The following is a 17,290-nucleotide window of genomic DNA, read 5'->3' as shown; positions in this document are numbered from 1 at the left end:
AAATCCAATGTGGCCCGCCTTTTGTCGGTCTATCCACATATGGTGTGAGGAAACCCTCCTGCACACACTGGATAAAAACAGCCCCATCCAAACTATTCGAATTATAGTGGTTCCAATCAATATTTGGAAAATTAAAGTCACCCATGATAACTTACCCTCTGACTACCGCACCTATCCAAAATCTGCATTGCAATCTTTTCCTCCACATCTCTGTTACTGTTTGGTGGCCTATAGAAAACTCTTAACAAAATGACCGCTCCTTTCCTATTTATAACTTCAGCCCACACTACCTCAGTAGACAGATCCTCCTCAAACTGCCTTTCTGCAGCCATTATACTATCCTTGATAAACAATGCAACTCCTCCACCTCTTTTACCACCTTCCCTAATCTTACTGAAACATCTAAACCCCGGAACCTCCAACAACCATTCCTGCCCCTCTTCTACCCATGTCTCCGTAATGGCCACAACATCGTAGTCCCAGGTACCAATCCATGCTTCAAGCTCACCAACCTTATTCCTGATGCTCCTCGCATTGAAGTAGACAGACTTCAAACCACCTTCATGCCTACAGGTCCACTCTTGTGACCTTGGTACCTTCCTCAGTACTGCACGACCCTCAACTTCCTGAACTCCAGCAATGCCATCTCCTGGACTACAAATCAGTTTCCCATCCCCCTGCCAAATTAGTTTAAACCTCCCCGAAGAGCTGTAGCAAATTTCCCTCCCAGGATATTGGTGCCTCTCTGGTTCAGATGTAGCCCGTCCTGTTTGTACAGGTCCCACCTTCCCCAGAATGTGCTCCAATTATCCAAGTAACTGAAACCCTCCCTTCTACACCATCCCTGTAGCCACGTGTTTAACTGCATTCTCTCCCTGTTCCTCACCTCGCTAGCACGTGGCACTGGCAGCAAACCAGAGATGACAACATGGTCTGTCCTGGCTCTCAGCTTCCACCCTAGCTCCCTGAATTCCTGTTTTACATCCCCGTCCCTTTTCCTACCTATGTCATTGGTACCAATGTGTACCACGACTTGTGGCTGCTCCCCCTCCCCCTTAAGGATCCTGAAAACACAATCAGAGACGTCACGGACCTTGGCACCCGGGGGGCAACACACCAACCGCGAGCCTCTATTGTTGCCACAGAACCGCCTATCTGTACCTCTAACTATAGAGTCTGCAATAACTAATGCGCTCCTCTCCCCCCTTCCCTCCTGAGCCACAGACTCCGTGCCAGAGACCTGGTCACCGTGGCTTACCTCTGGTAGGTCCGTCCCCCCAAAATATTATCCAAAACGGTATACCTGTTATTGAGGGGAACAACCGCAGGGGATCCCTGCACTGAATGCTTCTTACCCCTCCTTTTAAACGTCACCCAGCTACCTTCATTCTTAGGAGTAACTACATCCCTGTAGCTTCTATCTATAACCGACTCTGCCTCCTGAATGATCCTCAGTTCATCCAGCTCCAGCTCCCTAACACGGTCTTTGAGGAGCTGGAGATGGGTGCAGTTCCCGCAGGTGAACTCAGCTGGGCCACTGACGGTGTCCCTCACCTCGAACATCCTGCCGGAGGAACATTGCACTGCCGTCTCTGCCATCCCTTCCATTTATCCACTTGACAATTACAGAAAAAAAAAGCTTACCTGATTTTCACACTCCCCGCAGGTTAGAGGTGGTGGAAGGATGGATAGAGGAAAAGGAAAGAAAAGTTTACCTCACCAACTCCCCACACCGTCTTTTTTTTTTGGTTATAGGAGGAGGATGGGTGGGAGACACTACCTGTGTAGTGTCTCGGGTTTAGTCACTGCATGAAATATATTAGTTCTAGAAACTCACCCGACAGCAGCTTTCCACAATTCACTCCCCGCAACAGCCAATCAGCGTCGTCGCTCTGCCACCCTCTGCAGGAAACGTGTCTCAACTTGTCCTCGCAGTCTATCTTCACTGAGAGCTCCTTATAGTCGCAGTGACTGCACCTGAGGCAAATCACTCTACTTGTGCAGTCTGGACTAACTTCAGTGAGTAGTTGAATGCAAATTCATTTAAAAAAATTTGAACCTGATGTACAAGCCACTTTAGTTACTAATAGCAGTCAATTTGCTAAAGGCAGAAGTTGTAAACTAAGAAAATCTATTTCACTAATTTAAAATATTTTAGTTTATAGGATGGGCCGATGTCTTGAATTATTTATCAAGTATCTTTGCATTATTGTGCCATTTTGTGTAGTGTGTGAATTCATGTATTTGGTAATTTGCTATCATAGAATTTACAGTGCAGAAGGAGGCCATTCGGCCCATCGAGTCTGCACCGGCTCTTGGAAAGAGCTATGTAGTGAGTCTGCAGTTTTAATTTGGATGTTAAGAGGTGGTGTCTTGAAATATGAGGTGTTCACCTCAGATAGTGGAAGTGGGAAGTCTGATTAAGTTATATTTTATAGCTACCAGTTTTTGGGGTGTAGACTTCATTGGCAAGACGAACATTTATCCCTCACCCTTAATTGCCCTTGAATTGAGTACCTTTTTTATTTTTTTAATATACATTTACAGTACCCAATTCATTTTTCCAATTAAGGGGCAATTTAGCACGGCCAATCCACCTACCCTGCACGTCTTTGGGTTGTGCAGGCGAAACCCCACGCAAACATGGGGAGAATGTGCAAACTCCATATGGACAGTGACCCAGAGCCGGGATCGAACCTGGGACCTCGGCGCCATGAGGCAGCAAAGTTAACCACTGCGCCATTGTGCTGCCCTTAATTGAGTACCTTTTTAATTCATTCAAGGGATGTGGGTGTGTTGCTGGCTAGGTCAACATATGTTGCCCATCCTAATTGTCCTTGAAGGTGGTGGTGAGCTGTGTTTTTGAACCACTGCAGGTGTGGTGTGTAGGTTCACCCACTGTGCTGTTAGGGAGGAAGTTCCAAGATTTGACTCAGCGACAGTGAAGGAAGGGTGATATAATTCCAAGTCAGGATGGTGAGTGACTTGGGAGGGGAGCCTCCAAGTGGTGGTGTTCCCATGTGTCTACTCATCTTGTCTCTCTAGACAATAGTGGCCGTGGGTTTGGACAGTGCCATTTCAGGAGGCTTAGTGAGTTCCTGTAGTGCATCTTGTAGATGATACACAGTACTGCCACTGAGTGAGGGTGGTGGAGAGAATTAATGTTTGTGGATGGGGTGTCCAGGAAAATGGAGAGTATTTATTCCATCACACTCCTGACTTGATGTGGAGATGCCGGCGTTGGACTGGGGTGAGCACAGTACGAAGTCTTACAACACCAGGTTAAAGTCCAACAGGTTTGTTTCGATGTCACTAGCTTTCGGAGTGCTGCTCCTTCCTCAGGTGAATGAAGAGGTCTGTTCCAGAAACACATATATAGACAAATTCAAAGCTGCCAAACAATGCTAGCAATGCGAGCATTAGCAGGTGATTAAATCTTTACAGATCCAGAGATGGGGTAACCCCAGGTTAAAGAGGTGTGAATTGTCTCAAGCCAGGACAGTTGGTAGGATTTCGCAGGCCAGATGGTGGGGGATGAATGTAATGTGACATGAATCCCAGGTCCCGGTTGAGGCCGCACTCATGTGTGCGGAACTTGGCTATAAGTTTCTGCTCGGCGATTCTGCGTTGTCGCGGGTCCTGAAGGCCGCCTTGGAGAACGCTTACCCGGAGATCAGAGGCTGAATGCCCTTGACTGCTGAAGTGTTCCCCGACTGGAAGGGAACATTCCTGCCTGGTGATTGTTGCGCGATGTCCGTTCATTCGTTGTCGCAGCGTCTGCATGGTCTCGCCAATGTACCACGCTTCGGGACATCCTTTCCTGCAGCGTATGAGGTAGACAACGTTGGCCGAGTCGCACGAGTATGTACCGCGTACCTGGTGGGTGGTGTTCTCACGTGTAATAGTGGTATCCATGTCGATGATCTGGCACGTCTTGCAGAGATTACCACGACAGGGTTGTGTGGTGTCGTGGTCACTGTTCTGAAGACTGGGTAGTTTGCTGCAAACAATGGTTCGTTTGAGGTTGCGCGGTTGTTTGAAGGCAAGTAGTGGGGGTGTGGGGATGACCTTGGCAAGATGTTCATCGTCATCAATGACGTGTTGAAGGCTGTGAAGAAGATAACGTAGTTTCTCCGCTCCGGGGAAGTACTGGACGACGAAGGGTATTCTGTCGGTTGTGTCCCATATTTGTCTTCTGAGGAGGTCGGTCCGGTTTTTCGCTGTGGCGCGTTGGAACTGTCGATCGATGAGTCGAGTGCCATATCCCATTCGTACGAGGGCATCTTTCAACGTCTGTAGATGTCTGTTACGCTCCTCCTCGTCTGAGCAGATCCTGTGTATATGGAGCGCTTGTCCATAGGGGATGGCTTCTTTAATGTGTTTAGGGTGGAAGCTGGAGAAGTGGAGCATCATGAGGTTATCCGTGGGTTTGCGGTAAAGCGAAGTGCTGAGGTGACCGTCCTTGATGGAGACGAGTGTGTCCAAGAATGCAACTGATTTTGGAGAGTAGTCCATGGTGAGTCTGATGGTTGGATGGAACTTATTAATGTCATTGTGTAGTCGTTTCAGTGATTCTTCGCCGTGGGTCCAAAGGAAAAAAATGTCATCGATGTATCTGGTCTACAGACGTTGAAAGATGCCCTCGTACGAATGGGATATGGCACTCGACTCATCGATCGACAGTTCCAACTCACCACAGCGAAAAACCGGACCGACCTCCTCAGAAGACAAACATGGGACACAACCGACAGAATACCCTTCGTCGTCCAGTACTTCCCCGGAGCGGAGAAACTACGTCATCTTCTTCACAGCCTTCAACACGTCATTGATGACAATGAACATCTTGCCAAGGTCATCCCCACACCCCCACTACTTGCCTTCAAACAACCGCGCAACCTCAAACGAACCATTGTTTGCAGCAAACTACCCAGTCTTCAGAACAGTGACCACGACACCACACAGCCCTGTCGTGGTAATCTCTGCAAGACGTGCCAGATCATCGACATGGATACCACTATTACACGTGAGAACACCACCCACCAGGTACGCGGTACATACTCGTGCGACTCGGCCAACGTTGTCTACCTCATACGCTGCAGGAAAGGATGTCCCGAAGCGTGGTACATTGGCGAGACCATGCAGACGCTGCGACAACGAATGAACGGACATCGCGCAACAATCACCAGGCAGGAATGTTCCCTTCCAGTCGGGGAACACTTCAGCAGTCAAGGGCATTCAGCCTCTGATCTCCGGGTAAGCGTTCTCCAAGGCGGCCTTCAGGACCCGCGACAACGCAGAATCGCCGAGCAGAAACTTATAGCCAAGTTCCGCACACATGAGTGCGGCCTCAACCGGGACCTGGGATTCATGTCACATTACATTCATCCCCCACCATCTGGCCTGCGAAATCCTACCAACTGTCCTGGCTTGAGACAATTCACACCTCTTTAACCTGGGGTTACCCCATCTCTGGATCTGTAAAGATTTAATCACCTGCTAATGCTCGCATTCCTAGCATTGTTTGGCATCTTTGAATTTGTCTATATATGTGTTTCTGGAACAGACCTCTTCATTCACCTGAGGAAGGAGCAGCGCTCCGAAAGCTAGTGACATCAAAACAAACCTGTTGGACTTTAACCTGGTGTTGTAAGACTTCGTACTGTACTCCTGACTTGAGCCTTGTAGATGGTGGACAGACCTTGGGGAGTTACACACAGCAGGATTCTTAGCCTCTGAATTGCTCTTGTAGCCACAGCATTTATATGGCTAATCTAGTTCAATTTCTAGTCAATGTCCTAGCATCATGATGGTGGGGCTTCAGTGATAGTAATGCCAATGAATGTCAAGGGGCAATAGTCAGATTTCCTCATGTTGGAGATGGTTATTGCCTGGTACATGTGTGGCACAATTAATATTTGCTTTCACCTTGCCGTTGGAGTTCAGCTCTTTTGTCCACGTTCAAACCAACACCAGGAGCTGAGTGACCCTGGTCCCGGAACCCAAACTGAGTGTCAGTGAGCAGATTATTGTTAAGTTTAAGTGCCGCTTGAAAGCACTGTTGATCCCTTCCACTACTGGTGATATAGGGTTAGACTGAGGGTGCTGTAAATGGCCGTGAACGATTTGTCCTGCTTTTTCTGTGCAGTTTTCCACATTGTAGGGTGGATGCCAGTGTTGCTGGGTTTTGCTAGGCCATTTCAGGGGGGTGGTTGAGACCCAACCACATTGCTTTGTGTCTGGAGTCACAGGTAGCCCAGACCAGGTAAGGGTGGCAGGCTTCCTTTTTTAAAGGACGTTGGAAACCTTTTGATAGTTGCCGTGGTCCTGAGACTAGCTTTATATTTCAGGTTTTAAAAATTAATTAAGCTTAACTTTCACCAATTTCTGTGGTTGGATTTGAATCCTTGTCCCCAAACCATTAGCCAGGGCATCCTAATTTCTGCCACCATCTCCCCCATGTTACCCCGTGTAGCACATTAATGACGGTCTTCAGCTCAGCATAAAAACTACAATTCCGTTTGCTGAACCAAAATATATGCCTAGAATGTTACATTGTGTAATGAAATGGCTAAAGCCTATGCCAGAAGATGTTAAAAGGGCATGTTTCCTCATTGCAACAACAGCCATGCCTGAATCTAAGTGGAATTTTTTTCATAGAATTTACAGTGCAGAAGGGGGCCATTTGGCCCATCAAATCTGCACCGGCCCTTGAAAAGAACACCCTACCCAAGCCCACACGTCCACCTTATCCCCGTAACCCCACGCCACCTTTTTGGACAAGGCAATTTAGCATGGCCAATCCACCTAACCTACACATCTTTGGACTGTGGGAGGAAACCGGAGTGCCTGGAGGAAACCCACGCAGACACGGGGAGAGCGTGCAGACTCCGCACAGACAGTGACCCAAGCTGGGAATCGAACTTGGGACCCTGGAGCTGTGAAGCAACTGTGCTAACCATTATGCTACCCTGCTGCCCTACGGTGCACGCTTTGGTGTACACTACCAAATCAATATCAATGCTACAATTGTGTGTCCGTAAACCTTTCTATAAGCAACTGAACAGACAGAGTAGTCAAGGTTTGTCTGCTGGAGATGTTTTGAGGTAGTGAAGTGAAGTTGGATTGCCAGATCATCGAATCTCTACAGTGCATAAGGAGACCATTCAGCCCATCGAGTGCACCGACCATTGGAAAGCGTACCCTGTCTAGGCTACGGCTTATCTTTCCCCCGTGACCCCACCTAACCTTTTGGGCTCTAAGGGACAATTTAGCCTGGCCAATCCAACTAACCTGCTCATCTTTGAACTGTGGGAGGAAACCGGATCACCCGGATTTAGCCTGGCCAATCCAACTAACCTGCTCATCTTTGAACTGTGGGAGGAAACCGGATCACCCGGAGGAAACCCATGCGGACTCGGGGAAAATGTGCAAACTCCACACAGATAGTTACCCAAGGCCGGAATTGAACCTGGGTCCCTGCCGCTGTGAGGTAGCAGTGCTAACCACTGCGTCTCAACACTGCGTTAGGCACCGTGTTAGGCATGACTTCCCTCTGACTAAACCATGCTGACTATTCCTGATCAAACCTTGCCTCTCCAAGTGGAGATGATGCAGAATTTGCCTATTATGTCTGTAAACCATTTAATTTATTTTTCAAAGAAAGTCTGAGAGTCATAGAGTACTGAAGAGGCCCTTAGGCCCATTTAGTCTGCACTGACAAAACTACGTAAGTCTACACTAATCCCACTTTCCAGCCCATAGCCTTGAATGTTATGATATTTCAAATGCTCATCCACATATGTTTTAACGTTTGTGAGCTTTCCCACCTCTAATACCCTCCCAAGCAGTGCACCTGGATAAAGCTAAAGTATGAAGATCTTTTCTGCTTCCAAACATGGGATAGAGTACAACAAATTGTGCCTTTAATATAGGAAGGTTATTCCACGATGTTTCACAAAGCATCGAATAAAAATTGACAATGAGCGAAAGGAGGAGATATTAATGGGCTTAATTAGAAGATTGGTTGGAAGTAGGTTTGAAGCAGTGTTTTGCAGGCGAAGAGCGAATTGAAGAGGTTTCGGGAGTCCGGATGGTTGAAAACATGGTCCCCAGCGGTGAGGCAAATGGAGTCAGGATGTGTCGAGCCCTGAGTTGGAGAAATGTAGAGTTTGGGAGGCTTGTAGGGCTGAAGGAGATGAGGCAGGAACAAGGCCATTAAGGAGTTTGAACACCAGAATGAGAATATTAAATTGGAGCTCTTGATGCACTGGGAGCCAATGTAGGTCAGTGAGCATGGGATTTTGGGCGCGTGGGACTTGGTGCAGGTTAAGATAGGGGCAGCAGAGATCTGGGTGAGCTCAAATTTGTGCAGAATGGGGGATGGGCGGCTGATCAGGAGAACATTGAAATAGTTCAACCCGAAGCTAACAAAACATGCATCAGGGTTTTAGCAGTGGATGGGTTGAGACTGCGTCAAGAGATTGACAGTGCTGCAGTGATGAAAGTAGGTGTTTTTGATGTAGAATGTATGGATTGTGATATACTGTACTGTAAATTGTATCCATGGACAGTGTACATTGGATACTGTTCCACTTAGTTTCACCAGTGGAATCTGCAATGAAGAAAGCCCTGATTTTCCTGTAGAAGGCTCCGAGTCCAAGAACAAGTGAGAGCTCTTGTTTATAAAATTTCAACATATGTTTTGGTATAAAATCAATTGATGTCATTTTGAAGCAGTTCATGCTACAGACATGACGTTCTTGTACTACCTAAATTTTAAAATATTATTATGTTGTCAAGCACACTACTGCATATCCAAACATAAAAATCGTTCTCTGTTGTCAAACTTGAAAGACCAAAGGTTGTTGAAACGGTCCAAAGTACTTTGCTTAGCCTATTTGCACTGCTCTGGCTCACTGTGGGGCTGGAGTTGTGGGTAAATCAAATACAGCAGAGTAGACATGCACTTTAGAATGCAGGCTCAGCACTGTCCATGAGGTATGGCAAATTGTTTGTCTACTTAAAACAATTGTGGTGTTCTCTTGCTTTTGGAAATCAATGATAAGTGTTTGCAAAGCGTTTCTGCACTTTTTTTGTGCATAAAATATAGATATTTATCAGCATGTTATTGAAGTGTCAAATTACTAAACTTCAAGGTAAACTATTTTATGTTTCTCTGCCCTAATAGTGAACACAGCAAGCATATTAGTGCAAATAAGATAATCAGCAAAATTAGTTCGATAATTTCAAATTTATATTTGTTAATTTTCCCAATAGATTGGTTTTAAGTTGCTCAGTTATTTTTTTCTGAGGTGAAGACTGCAAGGATTAAATTATGTACACATCTTTAGCTCACATTGTTCATTGCTGTTTCAGAAATAAAAAAGCTTTGAGCAAGAAAAAACTTAAAAGGAAGCAGAAGACCAAGTCCAAAGTGAAAACACGAACAAAGGCAAGTAGATGTATTTGCTCGGTAGTTTGAAGAGGAAAGAAAATGCACTGGCGCTGGGGAATGGTTCGTGGTTAGTAATGTTTAATATGAAAATACATCCTTCGACTGCCTGGGCCCCACATTTCTTCCGAAACCTTTCAATCCTCCAGCACCCTCTTTTCTTTGCTATACTGACAAATTACCACATGATAGATTCGCAAGAAAAATTAAAGTCAACGGGAATGGAGTGGAGCAATGCAACCTGGATACGAAATTGGCATATTGAGCAGAGAGCAGTGGTTTTTCAGACTGGGGGAAATTGTGTCGTGGCACTCCCCAGGGACCACTAGTAGGACCACTACTCCTTTTGATACTTGGGTATACAGGCCAAAATTTCAAGGTTGGCAAATGCTACAAAACTCATGTGGTAAACCGTGAGGATGATAGTAACAAACCAGGAGAAGATAAACTGTTGAAATGGATGGACCTGACAGATCCAAATTTAACGCACAAAAGTGTGAAGTGGCATATTTGCGTTGGAAGAATGGGGCGAGGCAATGTAAACTGGTACAGCTTTAAAGGAGCTGCAGCAACAGTGAAACCTGGTATATATGTGTACACATCCTTAAAGGTGACTGGGTAGGTTGACAAGGCTGCTTGGGAAACTTGGCTTTATGGAGAGTGCATAAAGTACAAAAGCAAGGAAATTATGCAAAACCTCTCTGAGACATTGGGCAGACCTCAGCTAGAGTATTGTGCTCCATTCTGGACACTACACTGAAGGAAGGAAACCAAAGCCTTGGAGAAGTTGTAGATTAGATTTATTGGAACGGTATCAGGGATGAGTGACTTCAGTTATGTGAAAAGGCTGGAGAAGGTGGAGTTGTGTTAATTCGAGTGGAAAAGGTTAAGAGGAGATTTGACAGAAGCGTTCAAAATCATAAATGGTTTTGAATAGAGAATGAGAAATGGTTCTCAGTGGCATGAGGATTAGTAACCAGCAGATCCAGACTTAAGGCGACTGGCAAAAGAAGCAGAGCTGACGTGACTTTCTTTTTATGCAGTGAGTTGTTACTTGGCATGCACTCCTGAGACGATGGCGGAAGCTTATCCAATAATAACTTTATAAAGGGAATTGGAGAAATATTTGAATGAAAACTGTTTAATGTGACTAATTGGATAGCTTTTTCAAAGATCCGACACAGGCATGATGGCCCAAATGCCCCTTTTCTGTGCTGCATCTTTCTGTAATGTTATGATGGTTCTTCGCATATGTAATTAAAAATACATAAATATTTACACTGGAACAGAAGACCCATCTTTTTTCTTAAATAAGAAGAAGCTAAATAGATATGAGATTTAAAATGTCTTGACTTTCCCAAACAAAGCCCTTCATCATTATTGCTTAGAATAATTTAACAACTACAGACTGACTATCACGTTAATGAAATGAAAATCGCTTATTGTCACAAGAAGGCTTCAAATGAAGTTTCTGTGAAAAGCCCCTAGTCGCCACATTCCGGGACCTGTTTGGGGAGGCTGGAACGGGAATGCTACTGAATGCTCAAATATAAATGAGCAATGATGCAGCAAACAGTTAAATAGGAGAGAAAAAAAATAACGGATATGCCACCCTGCCAAAAAAGGCCATCTTATGTGCTCAGAACACTTTTTTAAAACCTTTTGATGATTTTAAACTGTCATGAAATGTTGCATGCGACCAGATTTTGCAGTCAGTGGTAAAGGAACAGCGGTACTGTTGATTACACTTACTTTCCCACACACTTTCTGCCGGCTTTTCTGCATTGGGATTTGCGAAAATTAGAAAGTTAGAGTATTGCCGCATCCTCTAAAGGGTGAGTAAGGCTAGGGATAATGTGTCTCTTTAATCACGTTGAATGTTTATGCTGAGTTACAAAGTCTGAGCCCGTATTTAATTCAAAAGCTGAAGAAAATGAAACAGAGGGAAATAAAACTTGGGATTACAAAAGAGATGAGATAGAAAATGGCAAGTCTTTTAAAATCTCCAACAATAATAAAAGTCTTAATGAATGATGAGGCTTCTTTTTGGAAAAGTGAACTTTCCGTTCCAGAGAGGTGTTTTGGCAGAAATTAAGACTGCTTTGGCTGTTAAAAATTCACCTCCATTTGAAGACAACCATAGCATTTTCAGGTTCAGTAGTATATGGCTTAACTTCATGTCCTTTGTGCATATGAAAGCCACATTTTGCAGTGGTGTACAGGTTTAGCGAAGCTTGAAGAAGAGCAGGGCATGTCAAGACAGTAGCTTCCGGATTTCCATATTTGACTGCATGTGTGGACGTCCTCTACATTCCTCCATAATAATGTTGAGTCCTGCACATTCATTATTTTTGATGCAAAGCCTGATTTTTGTTAAATAAAATTTTCTTTTACTATTAATTTTTTGAAGCTTGATGTTTAAGAACTCTGGAAAATGGCGAGAAACATTAAAGTAATAAAATAGGAATAAATGCCCTAATTTCATTAAAAATTCCACTGCCTGCAAATAAAATTAATACTGGATGAAATTTTAAAATTAAGAATGTTGACAAGGTGACATTGGAAATATATGGTTGGTCTGGTCTTATCTGTTCTCTGTAGTTACATTTTAATGACTGTTGGAAAGGTTAAGCATCAGTCTTATTTATAAGGTTGATTCAACACTCCAGAAGGCAATGATTCACCCGTTAATCCTAATTGGGCATATAGTGCTCTTTCCTTTTCAGAATACCGAGATCTTGAATGACTCTTATATTGAGTATTTTCCATTTGGCTGTAGTGTCCATTAAGCATTGGAGAGATCATTAACCTTTATACGTTTTGATGCCTCTTCCGCACATGCAAAGTAGTGGGTAGTTTCCATTTTCATACACTGTGCGCAATATGAATCATCAATTTCATCAATCATAAAAACTTGGAATACAGAAGTTCTGCTGGGCCTCCTCAGCCTAAGCATTTTCACTATTTTCTCTGGTGCACTTTTTTTTCTCACTCATTCCGCGTCATGACTACAGTTTGTAATGCTTACGAACAATATAAAAGCCAAGTGACCTTACACTGCAGAGCTAGGCTGCTCTTTATTGTCAATCTCACCAGAGTGTATTCGGCTACTGTTTTTCTAACCGTACGGCAGTTTCTAATAGGGCTATTAGGCACAATTAATAGTTACAGCACTGTCATTTTGATGACTTTGTAAAGAAATTGCCAAATACTCACCGACAATCCCAAGTACGTTTTATCCTGCATGGTTCTGTCCTATTCAATGCATTTGTGAAGCATGATCTAGGTTGATTGCTGCTCATGATTTTTATGCTCTCGATAAGCATGAGTGATGAGTAATAAAATTTGTTAAAGAATTTTCATTACTACTGATGAGATAGGAATCTGAATTATGGCTTCTCCTTCAGACTGAGAATTTGGAAAACGCATCGCCTATTCCAGATATCAAGGTCCATAGCAACCCCTCGGTCTTCAATGTTTACTGCAATGTACGCCAGTGTGTCTTGGAATGGCAACGGAAAGAAGCCTCCCTGACTTTGGCCTCAAAGAATTCTATCCAGAGTGGCGAGTCAGACAGTGATGAGGAGGAGGAGTCGAGGGAGCCTCCAATTAAACTACCCAAGGTAAGCAGCTAAAATTCTGTTACAGAAGCAAAACATGGTGCGTGCTGGAAATCTAAAAGAAAAACAGAAAATGCTGAAAATACTCTGCTCAGGCCACACGTGTAGTGAGAGAAACAGATTTCATGTTTCAGGTCAGCCATCTTTCATTAGGTTTCCTGATTAAACTGAAAGATCATGTGCGGGGTAGGAAGATGAGGGAGAATTTATTTATTTAGCTAAAAAAATAATTTTAAGATTCTGCCCCTGGGCAGTGACCTGTCGGAACCTTAATGCAATTCCGAATTGGCTGAAGATTTTACTTTCAAGCTTTTTATTTTTAATATCTAATGTTCCAGACACAATGGAAAATCAAAAATGCTTTTGAATTATTGAAATTTTATACGTAGAAGGCAGTTGAAATTGCAGTTGAACAACTGTGGAACACACTAACTCATGGCCAATTGCAATGGGAACTAATAATCAGTACTTCCAGCTAAAGTTTAGCATTTAGTAAGCAGAGAGCTAAAATTTAGCATTTAGTAAGCAGAGAGCAATGTGTAGAGGAGCCAATGAAATGATTCCCAACATAGTGATTGCTTTCATCTGCCACTTATGGTTCTCCAATAAGCCTAATATCTCTACTGGAAATATTGTTTAACATGCTCATTCTAAAAAAAGACATGTTTTACAATACGGCCATTAAAATAACCTACAGCAACAACTTTACCTTGTTGCTTCAAAGAGACTCTGTTTCCTTTTAGTACACTGTCATCATACCGCACAGTGCATGGTACGTTCCTTCTATCTTTTGCAAGTCAGAGAGAAGACTTTTATAATAAAAAGTGCCTGGAGAGATCCATTCATAATGTACAATAGTTTGAATTGTAGCAAGAATGAATGTATTTTCCTCCCATAGGAAAGTTAAACATAGCTGACATGTATTCATTGTTACTCATAAGTGCACAATTATATAAATTCTTGTGTTAACAGATCATAGGAATAGGACTCTGTGGCGTGTTTGAGCTTATAAAAGAGACACGGTTCTCTCATCCTTCATTGTGTCTGCGAAGCTTACAGGCTCTACTCGACATGCTTCAGGGTCAACAACCAGAAGGTCTCCAGTCAGAACCACCCGATGTTCTAGGTAAGGTTAAGGTTAATAAGCTAAATTTGGATCTGTTGAGAGATTGAACATTTTAATAAACTATGTTCAACAAGCCAGGCATTAATTCAATTGTTTGATGAGACTGTACTATACAGTTAGACGTAACCCTCACTTAATGAGTGGTTGGCTGTATATTTGTAACAGAAATTATTGCATTTGTTTTTCACCACTTGCCTTTTCCTTCACTCCATCACTGTTGGTATTCATACTGGCTATTATTTTTATTCAAGGCGTTTCAACAAAATCTAAATAGATAAAATATCAAAAGAACAACCAAAAAGCAACAAAAGACCATAACACCAACCCCAGCCCTTCTGACTCTGACCCCCAACCATGCCCCGGTTCCCCTTTTTTAAACCCCCTTACTCCTCCACTGACCCCTCAATCCTTGAAGAAATTGATGAATGGTTTTCACCTCTAAGTGAACCCCATCCACTGACCCCCGCAGAGCGAAATTGATCTTCTCTAACTGCAGGAATTCTGCCAGGTTACTCGTCCACACCCTTGCCTTTGGCAGTTCAGAAACCCTTCAATATAGCAAAATTCATCTCCGGACTATCAGGGTGGCCGCTGTATTGGCCTTTGCCTCCTGGGTCTTCTGACACCCCAAATATCGCCACCTCTGGACACGCGGCCACCCTCATCCCCAGAACCTTAGACATAACATCTGAGAACGCCTGCCAGAACTCCCTCAGTCTTGGACCTGCCCAAAACATGCGGATGTGATTTACACCCCCACGCACAACCATCCCCCCCCCTCAAAAAACCTGCGCATCCTTGCCACTGTCACAGGGGCCTTATGCACCACTTTAAACAGGATGAGGCCTAACCTCACACAGGATGAGGACGCATTCACCCTCCTTAAAGCCTCAGCCCATTTCACAGCCTCCAGCTCCTCTCCCAACTCTTTCCCCCACTTGTACTTAATATCCTCCACCCGGGCGTCCTCCCACTCCATCAGTTTCTTGTAAATATCCAAAACCTTCCCCTCCCCTATTTCGTCCTCCTACAGAAGGTTATCTTGCAGCACCAGAGGTGCAACCCTGGGAAAGATGGCACCTCTCACCCCTCAAAATCCCCAACCTGCAGGTACCTAAACCCATTCTGCTTAGGCAAATCAACAATTCCTCCAACTCCTCGCATCCAGGTGCGCTGGCACAAACCTATGGTTATCGCAAATAGACATCCACAAAGACGTGCCCTCGAACCCGAAATGCTCTCTCCCCCCCACCCTCCGAGCCGACACCACCACTGGACTAACTGCTATGCGGCAGAGGCATCAACAACAAAGCCCTCACGCCCGTCCCCCTACGTGATGCCGCCCCCACCCGTCCCCAAAACTCGCTTCTCTTCCACAGCCCGATCTTTCAGGCGCCGGAGTGTGGCGACTAGGGGCTTTTCACAGTAACTTCATTTGAAGCCTACTTGTGACAATAAGCGATTTTCATTTCATTTTCACCATCGCAATGTTTGCAGCCCAATAATAATGTATCAAATTCGGCAACACCCCCCCCCCCCCCCCCCCCTCCCTTCAGAAAAGCCCGTCGCAAGGGCTTTTAGGGACAAAAGATGGGGAGGTTCTGAAAAACGAACATATACCTAGGCAGCACTGTCATTTTAACTGTCTGCACCCTCCCTGCCAATGCCCCCTCCCCACACCCCGAGGGCATCATAATCACATTCAATAACCTCCAGCATTTGCTGACAACTGCTTTCCTTTCAAAAAAACCATATGATCCTCTCCAAACAACCCGGCACACAGTCCTCAATCCGTGATGCAAGCACCTTCGCCAATAACGTGGCATCAACATTCAACAACGGTACCAGGCGGTCTGACCCGCACTGCTCCAGGTCCTTATCCTTTTTCAGAATCAGGGAGATGGAAGCCTGTGACAAAATTGGGCTGAGTTCCTCTCTCTCCCTCTCCTCATACGCCATGACCAGCAGTGGCCTCAGCTCTGCCCTAAACTTCTTATAAAACGCCACAGGGAACCCGTCCGGACTCGGGGCCTTCCCCGCCATCCATCACCCCCTGCAGCCCAATCGGGGCCTCCAGGCCCTGCATCGCCACCTCCTCCACCTTGGGAAACGGCCTGGTCCGGAGGCTCTCCGCTCCCCGCCCCTGCCAATCAGCCATAACCCTTCAAAGGCCAGCCCCCGACCCTAGTCAAGTGCCCCTCCAGGCCCACCCTTGGAAGCCTACCACCATCACTCCCTTCCCAACTGTGGCACACCAGCCACACCCATATCAGCAATCCAGCTTTCTTCTGCCCACCACCCCAAACAAAAATCCACCCCTCCCGGCCCCATCCCCACCCCTGACACATTCCTCCTGGCAATACCCCCACTTCACTTATGTTAACTAGCCAGCCCAGCTAGCATGGTGGCCCCCAACCAAGGCCTGTAACCTCCTCACCCACCTCCACCAAGCCACCAACAAATAAAGAACAACAAAAAAAAACCACTCGTCATCACCACTCCCCTGTCAAAAGCCACCCATTTACCAAAAACCCAAAGTTCAGTGTCCTCACAGACCTCCCAGTCCATGGTCTCTTATAAAGTCCATCACCTCCAGCGAGTCAAAATAAAACTCTTTCTTCTGATAAGTCACCCATAAGTGGGCAGGGTAAAAAACCCCAAACTTTACTCCCTCCTTGAAGAGGGCAGCCTTTACCCGGCTGAATCCGGCTCTCCTCTTCGCCAGCTCCACATCCAGGTCCTGATAGATTCGCAGCTTACTCCCTTCCCAGGTGCACCTCCTGGTCTGCCTCGCCCACTGAAAAATCTTTTCCTTGTCTAAGAAACAGTGCAGCTGCACCACCATCGCCCTCGGCGGCTCCCCTACCTGTGGCCTCCTCAGCGCCCTGTGCGTCCGATCCACCTCGAGGAGCCAATCAATGGTCTCCTCCCTTATCAACTGCTTCAAAATCCTTGCCACATACTTGGCGACATCTGCTCCCTCGATATCATTAAATTCTGTCGTCTGGAGTGATCCTCCAGGTCCTCCAACTTCTCTCTCAGCCTCTTCTGGTTGTCCACCACCAGCCCCAACTCCGCTGCCAGCGAGGCCAT

The 17,290-nt window shown here is 45.3% G+C and overlaps 1 protein-coding gene across 19 annotated transcripts in view; it reads left to right on the top strand.

The window, feature by feature from the left end:
• The window catches only part of mycbp2 (MYC binding protein 2), a 224,287-nt gene that overhangs the window by 23,978 nt on the left and 183,019 nt on the right, over positions 1–17,290 (top strand). For all 19 annotated transcript variants that reach the window (XM_072476174.1, XM_072476181.1, XM_072476189.1 and 16 more), the window contains exons 2-4: positions 9,376–9,451; positions 12,859–13,074; positions 14,044–14,197. In XM_072476174.1, coding sequence (XP_072332275.1) covers positions 9,376–9,451; positions 12,859–13,074; positions 14,044–14,197 — 446 coding nt within the window. The remainder of the gene's footprint in view (positions 1–9,375; positions 9,452–12,858; positions 13,075–14,043; positions 14,198–17,290) is intronic.

The sequence above is a fragment of the Scyliorhinus torazame genome, chromosome 15 (genome assembly GCF_047496885.1).
Source record: "Scyliorhinus torazame isolate Kashiwa2021f chromosome 15, sScyTor2.1, whole genome shotgun sequence".
In the NCBI taxonomy this organism is placed as follows: Eukaryota; Metazoa; Chordata; class Chondrichthyes; order Carcharhiniformes; family Scyliorhinidae; genus Scyliorhinus; species Scyliorhinus torazame.
This window is presented reverse-complemented; position numbering and strand designations above follow the sequence as displayed.